The sequence below is a fragment of the Apaloderma vittatum genome, unplaced genomic scaffold (genome assembly GCF_000703405.1).
Source record: "Apaloderma vittatum isolate BGI_N311 unplaced genomic scaffold, ASM70340v1 scaffold446, whole genome shotgun sequence".
NCBI classification, from domain to species: domain Eukaryota; kingdom Metazoa; phylum Chordata; class Aves; order Trogoniformes; family Trogonidae; genus Apaloderma; species Apaloderma vittatum.
The window spans coordinates 45270-60482 of NW_009722062.1; the positions used below are offsets into that span (position 1 = coordinate 45270).

Consider the following 15213-nt stretch of genomic DNA (forward strand, 5'->3'; position numbering starts at 1 on the left):
TAACATTGTAGTAAGCTCAGGAAAAGCATGAATACGTTCAAGGCTACCTCATGCAGGCATATCACACACTAGTGTAGGTCTACATCATTCCGTGCAGACTATTTATTTCTGTTTCCCATGGCTCATGGAGCCTAATTCCTCCCTCATCAAGGCTAATTAACCTAGATGAAATGTTATCCTAACATGATGTTACTGCTCAAAGGAGATGTGTGGCTTGTTTAGTGCAAAGTCGGGTGCCTCTGTGTGTCTTTTAATGGCTTTAGCAAAGCTCCCCTGCTGTCGTACATTGTTTCAGTGCCTTTGACTTCAGGGGAGCTATTGCAATTTCCATCCAGAGGGGATCTGTCCCTCTGCAAACCAGCTCTCCCTTAGCAGACTAATGATAATTATCCCACAGTAACTTGTACTTCAGTAGAAGCTTAAATCTACTGCACACACTCAAACAGGAGACAAAGCCAGTCTCCATCCTATAGATCTTACCATGTAATAATGCTCTCTCCTCTCAACTAAACCACAGCATCTGAGAAGATGTACGTGCCTCCTTAACCGCAGGCAATGAAAGCATAGCCACTAAAACCTCATTGCAGTAAATAAAGTTCTTCTTAGAGCATCTCTAAAGAGGCTTGCTCTCACTTGCTGTCAGTGAGTACTGTTGTGATAGCAGTCACCGCCATCCATACTCCCACTCCTCCCTCCCCCAGCCCCCAGATCCAAAATGGAGAAGTGACAGACAGATTTCTTTTTTAGTTTCCCCTCCCTTCTTACTTTGTCGCTAGGATCATCTTTTTCCTCGCTGTCTGCTCTTTCTGTTCCATGTGCTGTCTGGCAATGTGCTCTCCTACAGCTTTTGCAGGGAACTCTGTTTCACAGGTGTAGCCAAAATCTCTGGCCAAATGTAATGCTTCCCCTGTTGGGCAAACAAAATGAGTCAATTTTTAGTGTGGTTATTATTATTATTATTATTACAGGATTTCTTTCACTCTTAAAAAAAATGAATACAATAACAAATCATTTTTGTAGACTTTCATTCCCAATCTCTGTTACAGATTTCAGCCCACTTGGCCTGCTCATGCTCAGTCATCAGATGGTGCCAGCCAGAAGATAAGAAGGTTATTCCTTTCACGAGAAAGTATCCTTGGGTTAACTACTTCCCCTGTCACTGCTGACTACTGGGCAGCTGCTCAAGTTTTATAAGCTCAGTTAATAACTGATGTTTAAAGCATGGAGATGACTGGAAGGTAGGAATGAATAACTGAAGAACTGAGATTCAGCCTTTGGTATTTCACTTCTCTGTCTCTGAAGGAAGAATATCCTTCTACCCCAGCACAATGCTGTTGGGATAACATACTTTTCAGCGTATTTGTTTAGGGGTTAAGCCAACAGACACGAGTGCCCCACACTCAATGAGCAGCCCCAAAAGAAGAACTCAAGAAACAATCCTGTCTCCAACAAAAAGGATGACAATGAAGATCATAGTTGATGTTTATTAGTGGGGAAAATCAAGGCAAGTAAGTGGCTTGACTAGGTTTGTGAGAAGTCTATGGTAGAGGCAGGCACGGATCACCTCTCGACTTCAGTACAGTGACTGGACACAAGAACCCAACTCCATGCTAGGTGTTAAATACCTCTGGAACAACTTGTTCCTTTCCACTAGTTTTGAGAGCTCAGGAATTTATTTTAGGGTTTGCTGAACACCCTGGCCCATGTGCTGTGACTCTGACAAACCTGGTGTGGGATTTATCTGATCAGGCACAGCTTTCTGGAGGGTGAACATCTGTGCCTAAGTCAGCATTTTTCTGGTGGGAAGTTGGCACTTCCAGATGACACTTACTCCCATCTCATTGTAGAAGGTAGAAATAGGTCAGTTACCAGAAGTGTATGTTGAAACACATCTGCATGAGTGACAGAGATATGGTCCAGAACAGTTTTGGGAAGAGGATGTTGTAGTGTTTTGTGTTGTTTTGTTTTGGTGGGTTTTTTCAGAGTATTTGACTGCCATCAGGAGAGGTGACATTGGGCCCCGACTGGAGAAGAGGCTAATGCTCCAACTGGACAATTAAAAGGGATGCAGGACTGGTAACACTTCCCTCTGAGAACACTTGCAGTGGAATTCCTCTGATTAAATGTGGATATTGACATCTGATTTAATACTTTCAAGTCAATAGAGACAAGATAACACTTGTAGCATGTATCATCCCACACTAAAGTAGAAGAAAAAAGTGCATCAGAGGAATTATGGAAAAGTATGGTTTAAAAGAGAATCAGGAGAACACCTGTTGAAAGCATGGACTCATGATTAGATTATTCATGGACTTTTCAAGCTTAGTCTTTGACATTTCCAACCACAGAGACTCCACAACTTTTCTGAGCAACCTAATCAAGTGATTAATTTTTAATTTAATTTAATTTAATTTAATTGCTAATAACCCAGAAGTGCTGATTTCTCCCTGTTGACTACAATGGGACATGAAAGAACGTGAGATACAAATATGACAGAGATGGTGAGATGAATCTCATCTCCAGCAAGGCTGGGTCTGCTCTGCACAGACCTGGCCAAGCCAAGGAAAATGGAAACTTCCATGGGAGCAGTGGTCCTCTGCCAGAGGCACAAGGAACCACATGCACTGACATCTATTCCAGACTCTGTTTTCCAGCTTTTCAGAGTTTATTGTCTCCCCTTCTATTGTTGGAGTTTTTACCAAAAAATACCTTTTGTTTCCATAAGCAAATACTTTGTTGTGTGCCTATTTGACCTAATTGGCTGCAGGTACTAGTAAAATACATATACTACTCTCAGGGAATTTGTTTGCTGCCACTAGTCAACAACAACCTTTGCAGCTGCAACTAATTTTATATGCAAATATTGAAGATTTTTTAAAACTTGATTTCAAATATGCCTAAAAAAGGATAAGAAGTTAACAAAAAGCTACTGTTTCTGAGATGAAAGGAGAAATATTTTCCACTTCTTTACAGCTTCTGGAAAAGTAACGTAATTTTCAGCGAAATTAAAGCAGATTTCACTGGTATATTGACAGCGAATCAGAATAAAGATGTGTATAGCTAAGTGCCAGCTTTAAAACATCTATCCTAGACTTATTCATGAATGAGAAAGGGTACAAGTTTAAGCCACAGATTCTAAATTTCTGTGGACGTTCTTCAAAATTTCTATTTCAGCTACATTTTTACTCTTCTTTAAACAAAGACTTGAAGAGTAAGTCAATTACAGAGGAGAGCCAGGTTTTGCTTTTCAAACTCCATTAAAACACTTGATAAGTTTGTTTTCATGCCAACATGGAAAGAAGATAAAAGTCAAACCCCTTGAAGTGGTCATCTGGTGGAATTACCATTCTCCAGACACCTCTATCCTGGTCCCAGTCAGACCCAAGTGACAATACATGGAACATAGTCAGCAAAGAATTTAAATCTTTAGCAGCTGGAAAAGTCTTGATTTTTTCAAGAAAGCAAAATGTGATGTGATGAAACGTAGGCATTTATTTAACGTGGTCAATGACGAACTGACTGAAATTGCTATGTCCTTACCTAATGTCAAAAAAAAGGGATAAAAATATGAATCATTGTTCAAACATATTTACACAGATGGTAAATACTATTTACTAGAGAGAAATATACTAAGCTGTTTTGATGATCTAAGAAAATTATACAAATTATAACCCTTTCCTATTTCATCTGGAGCAGGGATTGTTATTGAATGATAATGGTATGTGAGGAGATAAAATTGTGAACAAAATGAAACAAAATTACTTATCTGTTTGCAGATACAGATATGTAAAAATGTAGGCACAAATGTACCTATTGTGTTTCGTGAAATAATAAATTAGAAAATGTTTCAAACATGTATTTTTAAAAAAAATTACTGGAAACAGAAAGCTGATATATATTATGAATGCACATTAGAATTATTCATGTTTGTTCATATAAGCATGCACTTCCATATGATATAAGGAATAGGCATTTGAAATTACAACATAAATTTCTAAATAAAAATACAAATCTGGACATGAAAACACTCTTTAAAATATAATTTCTCATCTCTCACTGTTGATCAAAAGTTCCATTTTGAACCTGGATGAAATTATAATTTGATATTTAGAAGTGGTTTATGATACTTTTCTATCCATATTATTTTTTATTAATCTCCATGAACAGAAGTCTCTTGTATTACTGTACAGGAGTAAATAAATCTGCTTCATAGGGGAAAGTAGTTTTTACAAAATGTTGTAAAAAATTTTCTTTTTTCCTTTGCATCAGAATTTAGAAAATTTCAGGAAAAATAGGTAATTTTGGAAATGTGGATGAACTGATCTCTTTTCTTCTACCTTAGATTTGTCACCTTCTGCCTGGTTATTATTTTCATTAGAGAGGAGTCATGCTAAAAGCAGAAACCACTAAAATCCCTGAATTTTATAGCCAGTTGCCTTGTTTCAACCTAAAAGCAAATTTCCCTGTGTGCAATAACTCCAGCTCTTCCCTCCTGCCAAGGCAAAGTGTTGAGGACCGTTGACTCTTTCTTCTTAAATCCAGCACGGGGCTTTGCAGCTATAAGCAGCACTGCCTTTCCTCTATAATTTGACAATTGACCAGAGAGATCTGCATGATGGAAAAGGACAGTTGCTGAAGCTGAATTGGCAGAGACAGCTCTGGAAAACCTCAGTGGAGAGACCAGTCGCATACCTTGACAGGTTTCTGTGGGCAGGTGCAAGGAGCAGCATGTGTGTCTCCTGGGTCTGGCAAGAGTGAGAGATGCTCCTATGCAGAGTGAAGGCAGAAGCAGTGTCCCAGGAGAGGGACACTCGGCATCTGAACCTCCTACTCTCTGCTTGGCTTTGCCTCCTCCGGATGCTCTACCTAGCAGAAATGCTACCCAGGGGGAGGAGGGAAAGGCGGGAGGTGGAAGGAAAGTGGAGGTTTTTTTATATTTGTAGGGTGAGAAGGAAGGAGGAACAAGTGGAAGGATATTTAAACAAAGACTGGTGGGGGAGAAGTGTGACAACTGATAGCGGGGTGGAAAAAGTAACTGCTGACCTATTTTTCTCAAGAGTTCTGGTCCCAAAAACCATGACAGATGAATGCTGTCAATTCTAGGAAATTTAGTGTCTTAATTAGATTTGACAGGAAAACAACTCCTAGATTTTTTGAAAGTGTTTTTTTTTCCATTTACTTTCCTTTTTTCTTTTTAAAATGGTAGTTTAAAAATCATTCATGCATTGCTTTTACTTGCATCTGCAATCACATTTATGCTATGTCTCTCCCTTGTAAATGACCTGTCCAAACAGAAGAGGACATCTCCCCTCTTCTTGCATCCTTTCTTGCTCCCACTGGGGAGGCTTTGGACCCCTTTGAGGCAGCAGCAAGGCTTAGCCTTGGCCACACTAGTATTTAATGGAAGAACCTTTCTTGTGTTAAGTAAAATGTAGGAATTTTCCTTTTAGAGGTGGTAAAAAAAGCTACTTTTCCCTTCTTCTAACGCTGGCACTAGAGGGCATCCCTCACCTATAGGTTTCACAAACATCTGTCCCCTGGTGCTGCAGAGTCTTGCAATGCTGTCATTCTCACAGTCTGTCTTTCCACCCATTGTGCTGCTTTATCTAGAAGACAATGTAAAGAGCAGAACTCATCTGCCGAACAGGTCCTACTTTGGGCCCCAGAAGTCGCTACCAAAGACACTAAAGACGCACCCTGACCAAAACAAGAATAACGGTAAACACCCAGCAGCCATGCTGAACTCCAAAAGAGATGAGTTTGGAGAAAACAATTTTCGTAGAGTCCGGATCCTCACTTGACCACCACAGCCTAGAAATTCACTGCAATTCCTCTATTGAACTTGCAATGATCCCCAAAACTCGATAGTTTTAGTCTATTTTAGAGGAAGAGAACTTGCAGTCTTGCCAGAGACTTTTGGGGCAGCTTTGTTTTAATATACTTAATCACGATACAACTGTTTTTGCTTTCTCTTACCTAATACAGTTTTTCAAGAAGTTGAGCACATTCCTACTTTAAAGAGATGTTAAAAGCCTTGATATATTGAAGACTGTGAGGATCTTTAATAATAGTACAGTTACAGCAATCTAAAATAACCAAGAGTGACACAATACTGGGTCCTTACAAGAAGTCAACACAGTAAGCCTGATATTTAGGGGTTTACCAAGATGAACATCATGGTGCCAGTTTGCGTATTGACATCATGAAGAAAAGGTCAGTGTTTTTTTCTTCATGCTTTTTTTCTCCTCTAAAACCCAGAATAAACCTGAGTCTTTCCATTTCTGCCTCCTCCAGCAGCAGGAGCCATTGAGAGACAGGTTTTAGTGCAGAAATCATGCTTCAGGTCAGTGCCCCTTAGAAGTAATATCTGCATGTACAAAGGGAGGACAGCTTATAGCACAAAGAATTCAATGAACACTGCCAAGTTTGACCGAGGACTGGTTACACAGACAGAAAATGAGCTTCATTTTATTTTTTGCCAGAATGTTAACACACGTGGTAATGCCTTTCCCAAAAATTCCAGTAGACAAAATCAGTGATTAGTATGTCTAGGCAAACAGGTCTCCACCAAAGTGAGCTCAGTCTCCTCAGCATGTATCTTCAGGACTCACAGTAAGGCACACCAAGAATAAAATCAATACCATAGACTTGATAATAGATTTGCTCTTGGCTTTGAGTAAAGAACAGGGAGATAAGGACAGCTCCATCACCGGGGAGAAAAGGGAATCTAATTCTGACTTACAGGCAAAGTATTTTGTTATCAGCCCCTGGACAGCAGTTGAAAAAGCACTTCCTCCCTCTCAGTCTCTCCTAATGAATGAGTAGCTGGCCACACAGCTCTGTTTATTCTTCCCTGCTAAGACCCAAAATGCATGAAGGACTGTGAGGGTAGGAACAGTCCTTACTCCTCCAAACTGGGGGGAAAATTCTCTTTTCTAAGACTCCATTATGGTGTCTCTTTGCTAGAAGCCAGTATGATATGGAGACTCTCATATTTCACAGCAGCCCCACTGTTGTTGTGTGTTCAGTAGCCCCTGAGAACCTCAGTCTCTTCTCTCAGATGGTGAAAAATATTCACTGCTGTGGATTCTGCACTATTTCATCATCATATTAAAAACTTGAAAAACATCTTCTAATTGACCCTGCTTTGAGCAGAAGGGTTGAACTAGAAGACCATCAGAGGTCCCTTCCAGCCCCAACCTTTCTGTAATTCTGTGATTTTGTGGTAATATGTGCTGAGACCTCAGCCTACTTGCCTAGATCTGTGTGGACCTTTCAGGTTATGATCCTAGAAAATGTTGACCTTTAGGATGAGCTGAGTGTTCTCAACATCAAGGAGGAGGGATCTGAAATTCCCAGGGCTGCTACTCACAGCCAGACAACAAACTGAGTACTTACTGGAGTCACCCAGAATAGAAAAGATTCAGGTAGAGTTTCTTCCCTTTGCCTGAGGGGTTTGAACCTACATCTCCCAGCTGAAGGTTTGAAGAGCCTGACAGTATTTGGTGAATGATATTTAAACAAAAAATAAAGGCCAAGAATGCTTCTCCTGGGCCTGCCTAGAGTTTATCTGAAAACAGATTTCATTCGTTTATGTGTGGAGGAAAAAGCCTTGTCTAAATATTATGCCTTCTTATGGGGAAAAAAAAATAAATCATAATTTTGGATCAGCTCCAGGAAATTCACAAGTTAAAAAAAAAAAGAGGATAAACAAACCTACTTATAGAGCAGATATAAGAAATTCAGTTCTCTTACAAGAACACTTGGATCATCGTTCTGTAAGTCAGATCCCAATACAGAAAACATAGATTAATGCTGAGGAAACTGCAGGACAATGCTGCTTGCTGGGAGCCAAGACATTTCAGAGGGAACTTCCATTTTGCCACTTTATCTGTCTGAGGCTTTAGGCAAGTCAGTTCTCCCCTTCGTACAAAGTACAGTTTCTGATATTTAACACTGTGACCGAAAAGTGTTGTATACAAGGAAATATTTCAATTATGTTTATATTATATTGCACTTTTGTAAACCCTACCTTCTACCAAGGAAGTCAAGAGTGTGACATTTGCTGCTTTTCTTCTTCCTGCAGGCAAATTCAGTCCCAGTCTGTCTAATTTTTCTCGCAAGCAGCGTCCTCCATTCTTGGATTTTGCTCTGTCGCAAGAGAACAGCAGGAGAGAGAAACTTGTCTTTATTCTGCACTTTTTTCCCATATTAATATAAGTCTAGAAATTGTACAGACCTCATTGATAAATGTGTAGGGTAATGCCTGTATTGATGAAATCAATGGAAAATCTTTCAGAGCTATATTCTTACTGTCCTGCTTGCACTGTTCAAGATTTTCACGTTGGTCCTTTGACAAAGTTATACATTTTAATGCTTGGCAGAGGGGCATCAGATCTCCAGAAAGCTTTCCACCTAGTCAGAACCTATGGTCCTGATTTGGACACAGAGCCTGGGATTGCAGTGACTCCATATGAATATTGACAGTGCTGTCACTTCTATCTGATTCAGCCACCCCAGGTTCCCAAGGCAATTGAGAGAAAAACACGTATTTCTAGGATTATATTAAAGAACCGTGTAGGATGAGAGGACTGTATTCATCTTTCACCCAGCTATAAAAGGAAGCCAGATAGCTATTCAAATGTAGACATTTACGTGGAACCTAGCTCCAGCTATCCCTCTATAATTTATATGGAGTCCTGAGTACTTAGGAATGTAGTCTTCAAAGCCCAACACTTACAAGGAAGAAAGAATAAGGCAATAGGAAATGCTGAAGCTAAAATCCCAGCCAACATTGGTTATCTATGCCCCTCTCCCAAATATCTACATCACTTTGTTCTCACAAAATTGTTTCTGGTGCATTCCACACCTGCTTCTCTGCAGTATTTGAGTATTTGAAGCATTTGAGACATAGCCACTTATGCAGGAAATGTAGGTTCAATTTCTTCCTTAGCCTGAGGGAATTTTAACCCATATCTTTTAGATGAATGCGGCAGCCAGCTGTCAGTGAATAACTAATGTTAAAATGCTTAAACATTGAATAAAGCAGTGACTGGAACCCAGATCTCTCCCATTTCAAATGAATGGCCTGGTCATTAGATAACAGAGTCGTCACTACAGTTGTAACTTTAGTTTGGTCTGACAAATATTTAATTAGCCCCAAATGAGATTGAGGGGCCAGCCCTCAGTATGGAACAACAAATCACTGAATATTAAGCATGCCTAATGAGATTTTTTGAGGTGCAGGTTCAAGTTTCTTTGAGCAGAGGAAGGAACCAAACTTGGAACACCACCATTTAGATGGTAATTTTCATGCACTGAGGGATACTACTACTTCAACCACGTTGTAGGTCAGGAAATGTCTTCTGAGAACACTTAATTCTGCAGAAAAAACAGTTGGGAGAAATACCTAGATTGTGACTGCTGACAGGATGCAAAATCAACCCTGCCTGGTATCGGGCAAACGATGAAGAGAATTTGATTTTGCTACATTTCTGCTGTCAGCTACAGAATGTTTGAATCTAGTTGTGACACCTACAGGTATAGGCTGACCAAGTCTACTCGTGTACATCTTCTTCTTCATAAAACAGAATTACACATCCAGACTAATGGCTCTGACTTTTCCTAACTTCCTAACTCCTGCCCAGGGTTGATTTGGAAGAGTGATATTTGGTCTGGGTCAAAAACTTACAGGGATCATAGAATCATTTAGGTTGGAAAAGATCATTGAGTCTAATCCTTCTAGCATTTTAAGAGAAGAGAGAAGTGAGTCCATGTGCTCAGCCTGATGCCTTTGTATACTTACTAGCTTATAGTGGTATTGACAAAGTTTGTTCTATGAGTATTTAAAGTGAGTATTTCTTTGACTATCAACTAAAAGCCTCTCTAAGGTGAAGCAGTAACAGAGTAAAACTTTTGTGGATACAGATTTTGGATTTCAATGCCTACAGAGGCAGGCAAATGGGGGCTTGTGCCCCTAAAACAATGTTGTGATCTATAGTCCTTGCTGTGCAAGATGGCTCATGACAGCTTTTGCACTGCTACATGTCTCAGAATCTCGCAGGTTGGTTAAAATAACTTTAAGTATAAGCGTGAGGATCAGTGTGGCCTTCAGTGACAGCAGTGAAATAGCCTGTGACTTTCCAGCTAGTTTTGATCAAAGGGCATTCAAGTAGCTTATGCCATCTAAGTTGACGCCTCAGGGATGTTGTGACTTACATATGCCGGGGTGAATTACAGTTGCCTCCCTATTTTCCACTTGCAACGTGAGGCACAGTCTGCCACTTTCCTCCTTTCTGCTCCTGCTCTCTGCAGGTATCTGCTCTGGTCAGTGAAGAGTCAGAGGCAAAATTGTACCTGATTATTTTCTTCTCCTCCTCCAGCATCTCAAACCCAGGAAAATAAAATCAGTGTGTTCTGTCCTTTCTGTGCTCAAAAAATATATGAAGGAGAAAGGAAGAGAAAAACATCCCTACACCTCCCTGTTTTATTTTTTTATTGAGTGAGGGCTGAAACTACACTCGGTAAAACAATTTACTTTGAAATAGTTTATGAACAACAAGTCAGATTTGTAGCTCTGGTAAAATTTTCCATGCATTGACTACCTTTTTTTTTTTTTTTAAATTCAAATCAAGGTGAAGCAACACCTATCCATCTGTGAGGAGTAGCTGAACTGAGGGGATAAAAAACCAAAACAGTTCACTGAAAAAATGTAAACTTTTTGTGAAAAATGTTAACACAGTCTTCATTTTTCTCATTTATTGAAAATTTCCCTAGGAACAGTGTTCCTCTCCTTCTGTTTTCCCAAACTGTGACCTCCTATCCAGGTGGGGAAAGAGAACAAAATTAATTTGTAAAACATAAAATTACAGAAATTGTAGCACCGTCTAGGACTTGTTATTCTCACCTTCCACTTACCTTCTCAAAATACCTCCTAAGAGTGAAGCATTGAGGCATTCTGGTGGTGAAAGGCGCCTCTTCACCTCTGCAATGGTCACTTTGTACTTCGAAGTGGAGCTGAGTAGAGATAAGCGACCAGGAACAGAGCAGAACAGATCAGTGGGGTTAACAACGCAGGTGCCACCTACGAAAGAAAAGAGATCTTAGGGTGGGAAGAACTTCATATTCCATGTTTTGACCAACTCAATCATGAAGAACGATTCTGTTGTTTACTTATCGTTTTTGCTGTTGTTGGTTTTGTTTGGGTTTTTGGAATATTTTGGAGGTGGTGATTTTTCTTTTTTTTTTTTAAATATTGTATCATGTTGTTGCTTTGAGAAGGATGAACAGATTGAAATTTCAGCCCAGGAAAAGAGAACAATTATATCTCACAAGATTTACAGTCAAATTAGATCATTATGACTATCTCATTTGATTTCCTACTCAGTAAAAATTATGTACAATCAGTCTTTCCAGTCTTGTGCCTAGTATGATTAACAATGTAAAACTGATCCAGACTCAGCTGTCACTCAGGATTTAAAAAAATGTAGTTGGTGAAAAATTTGGGATATTGGTTCTAACAAGAAATGTTCATTTTAACACTCACAGCAGTGTTTAGGATAAAAAAGCTGCAATGCTACTATAGGTTTGCAGTGATTTGGGGCCAGAATGATTTTTCATTATGATGAACTCTCATATGCTCCTTCTAAAGTTAGGTCAAATTCTGAGCTAATGTTAATGATTGAATCTATTGAGCTACATCAGTTTATCTGAGGTTAGTGCTGGAATTGTTTATTTGTTAAAAGTGGCAATTATTTGGCCTGAGTCTAAAACTGCTGAATGATCACCAAATCTTTCAATGAAGACTGTGATCAATAACTCCTCAGGCAAAATTGTGCTTTTAACTTCAAGTTAATATGTGAGAGAGCAAGAGATAAAACTTTCTCTGCAACTGATGCAAGAGAATAGTGCAAACTCACAGGGAAAAAAAAAATCTTAATGACTAACACATCTTTTATCACCAAATGTAAAATACTTTTCTTTGACCTGCCTTCTCAAACCTAACTACAATAAAAAAATCTGTGGAAGAAGTAAATCTTACCACCACATGCACAATTCTTCCCTGGGGGAAAGATGAGGGAAAAAAAGAATGAGCTGCATCTGACAGTGATATAAAATATCGTATAATTCAATGCATTACTAGAAGGAGTTTAGATGGTTTCCGTGAGAACAATGATATAAAGACCTTCTTAGAGCAGAATGAATCTGTGCTCATCATTCTTGTTTAAAGGAAAGATACTGTACTTTTTAAACTACCATGATAATCGTGTCTTTTCTGTGATAAACTCTATTTTTCTTTGCACTGCCAAAGCTCATATTATCATGCTTAAAAATTCTAATTTGTAGCCTAAATTCTGTAATATGAGCAGAATAGAATAGAATAGAATAGAATAGAATAGAATAGAATAGAATAGAATAGAAATAATAGCTCACTTTAAACAAGATCCTAACATCTTTACTTTCATCTTCCGTATATAATCCCTCTTAAAATTAAGGTGACTAAGTACACTCCAGTTTTAGCAGAGACAGAGGAATATAACTGAAGGATGCAACTTCATTAAAAGCAGACAATTGCTTGCTTACATAAGGCAAACAGAATTTCCTTCCAAATATTTCAGCTCTTGAAGGTATATTTAAACATTTGTGCTGACAGCAAAACCAGAAAAGAACACCTCTTGGTATAAATCCCAGATGGGTAAGATCCTGACTCAATACAGTAGGATATTTTATGACTTTTCTAATTAAGCTACAGGTTAGATATTAGTGTCCACTTCTCACACAGAATATAGAGACAAATCATGCATCATTAAACAGATATATCAAGGGCACTTAGGCACATTTTTGCACTACTCAAAGCTGCGATCATGAGCTCATACGCTCAAGTACAGAAATCTGGTGCCACATGATTGCAATGGGTTTGGTGGTTTGTTATTTTATTGTTTGGGTTTGTGATTGGGTTTCGTTGGTTGGTTGGTTTTTTTTTTTTCTTATCTGAGACAAGGCTTCACAGAAACCTATAAATGTTTTCAGTCAACATTTTCAAACTTCTGGTCTGTCAGGTACAATTGTGAAGAGTGTTAACACCGAGTAGATTTGTTTGTTTGGCATCTCTTGCCACACAATACATATACACATGGGTACATATATATATGTGTCAAGAAAACAGTAGCAATGTATGCATATTTATTTATTTCAATAAGTCTGTATATTTTGTAATGAGTGAGATTATACTGAAACCAGTGTCATATATCTTCTTGCCAGGTTAAGCCAGTATGTGCACTATTTATGCCAGATAAATAATCGTTCCTTTAATCCAAAAATCTGTTACTCTGCAGCTGCTTCTACCCTAACCAGAACTCACTGGAACATTTCTCATTACTGTTTAGTGGAAAGTTGTTTGCAGTCTAAAATGTTTAAAAATGTCATGCCTATGCAATATGACCTTCAACAAAGAAATTCCAGATATGTCAGGTCTGGGTTAAAAGTAAAAGAAAATTACAAGTCTAAGTCTAAGTCTTTCCAGAAACATGGAGGACAAGTTACAAATGACAAGAAATTAAACTCTGTTGCATATGATCATTTCATTATACCAATTATTCGTTGGCACAACAACAGAGAGCAGTGTGATGCTTTCTAGACAAGGTTATGTCTTTGTGTGCAGTTTTGAAGGCATGGCTCTCCTACCACAGACATCACTGTAGAGAAGAGGTGGACTTTACACCAGGTGGTAAACAGAAAAAGGCATGCTGGTAAATAAAGGGAGGGCTGCTGAAAAGTGAAAGGAGAGGATAAGTGCAATTGCACTGAAAGACGGAGGGTTTCTTGCAAAACATGCACTCTTTAGTGTATTCCTTCCCCCGTGTTCTGACCATGTATTAGAGCAGGCAAATGATTTTGTGAAAAAATGCAGCTCAATGGGGAGACGACAAGGTATGCTTTAAATTAAACAGCAGTGGCAATGCCTAGCTTTTCTTTTCCATCAACCCAACGCCACTGTAAATGCTCTTGGAAAAGTCTTGTTCAACTGTTAAGCTAGTCTTGTCGTAACAGGGTATTTGTGAGTGGGATGCTAACAGGCATCAGCTGAAGAAGCAGAAGAGAATGTCTTCAGAAATAGAAAGGAAATAATGCCTTTCATAGAATCATAGAATCACAGAATCATAGAATGGTAGAATCATAGAATCATAGAATGGTTTGAGTTGGAAGGGACCTTAAAGATCATCTCGTACCAACCTCCCTACCAGTTCAACCTGGTGAGTCCTATTCCTCTTAGCAGCTTTTACTTGCTTTAGAAACCCTTACAGACTCAGTTTCTGGTGCCAGGATACATAAGACCCCATAAGATGAAGAGCCCCACACATAGCTACAGCAAAGTAATGTGTCCACCAGCATAAATGAAAGGAAAATCATTGAGCATTGCTTCCTGACTAGTTCCTCACACCACTGGTCCTGCTGCAAGGCTAGGAGAAAGAAAATGACAGCAGGCAGAAGGTGAGACAGAATCATAGAATGTGTTAGGTTAGAAGGGATCTTTAAAGGTCATCTACCAGATAACTGGTAGGATCATCCAGCAGATTGCCTCAGCAATTTCATGCTTCGAGTACCACGTGAAATGGGCCTGTCAGTGTTATGAAGATTCTTTTTAGGAAAAGTGTTTATTCCCACAGGGAAGTGATTACGTGGTCTGGCCTGACATCATCTGTTGCCATAAGATACTGTGTTAGAGATGACTGTAAATGGTGATAGTTGTGCTCTTACAGTAGCAAATATCTAAAGACGCAAGCAAAGCAAGATTTAGATGAAATGTGAATATATTTTATATTGCAGCTGATAGATTAGGGGAAAAAAAAAGAAAGGAAGATTTCAGGCACACACCCCCTTCTTTAGGGCTTGTCCTTCATCTAACTGTATTCAATTATTTCTTCTTTCTTCATGACAGGGTTTTACCCTCTGATTTGTCAACTTCATGTTGATTTCAACAAATACATTTGCTCAAAAGGAAAAAGTTGGATGTGGAAGAGATGTGTTTTGTACAGCAGACCACATGTGGGTAAAAGACTCAGAGCCTGATACTGCTGTATACTGAATCACCTCTGCTACCAAATCACCTCAGAAGATTATATATTGTCTGATCTAATTGACAAAAACCCTGTTCATTGCAGATGGGTGGACTAGACGACCTTTATAGGTCCCTTCCCTTCCAAACCATTCCAC

The 15213-nt window shown here is 39.0% G+C and overlaps 1 protein-coding gene across 1 annotated transcript in view; it reads right to left on the bottom strand.

The window, feature by feature from the left end:
* TFAP2D (transcription factor AP-2 delta (activating enhancer binding protein 2 delta)) overlaps positions 1–12903 on the bottom strand; it is a 34069-nt gene extending 21166 nt beyond the window's left edge. The window contains exons 1-4 of the mRNA XM_009871602.1: positions 12876–12903; positions 10918–11083; positions 8033–8151; positions 766–907 (exon numbers count right to left, since the gene is read on the bottom strand). Coding sequence (XP_009869904.1) covers positions 766–907; positions 8033–8151; positions 10918–11083; positions 12876–12903 — 455 coding nt within the window. The remainder of the gene's footprint in view (positions 1–765; positions 908–8032; positions 8152–10917; positions 11084–12875) is intronic.
* Positions 12904–15213: the final 2310 nt, after the last annotated feature.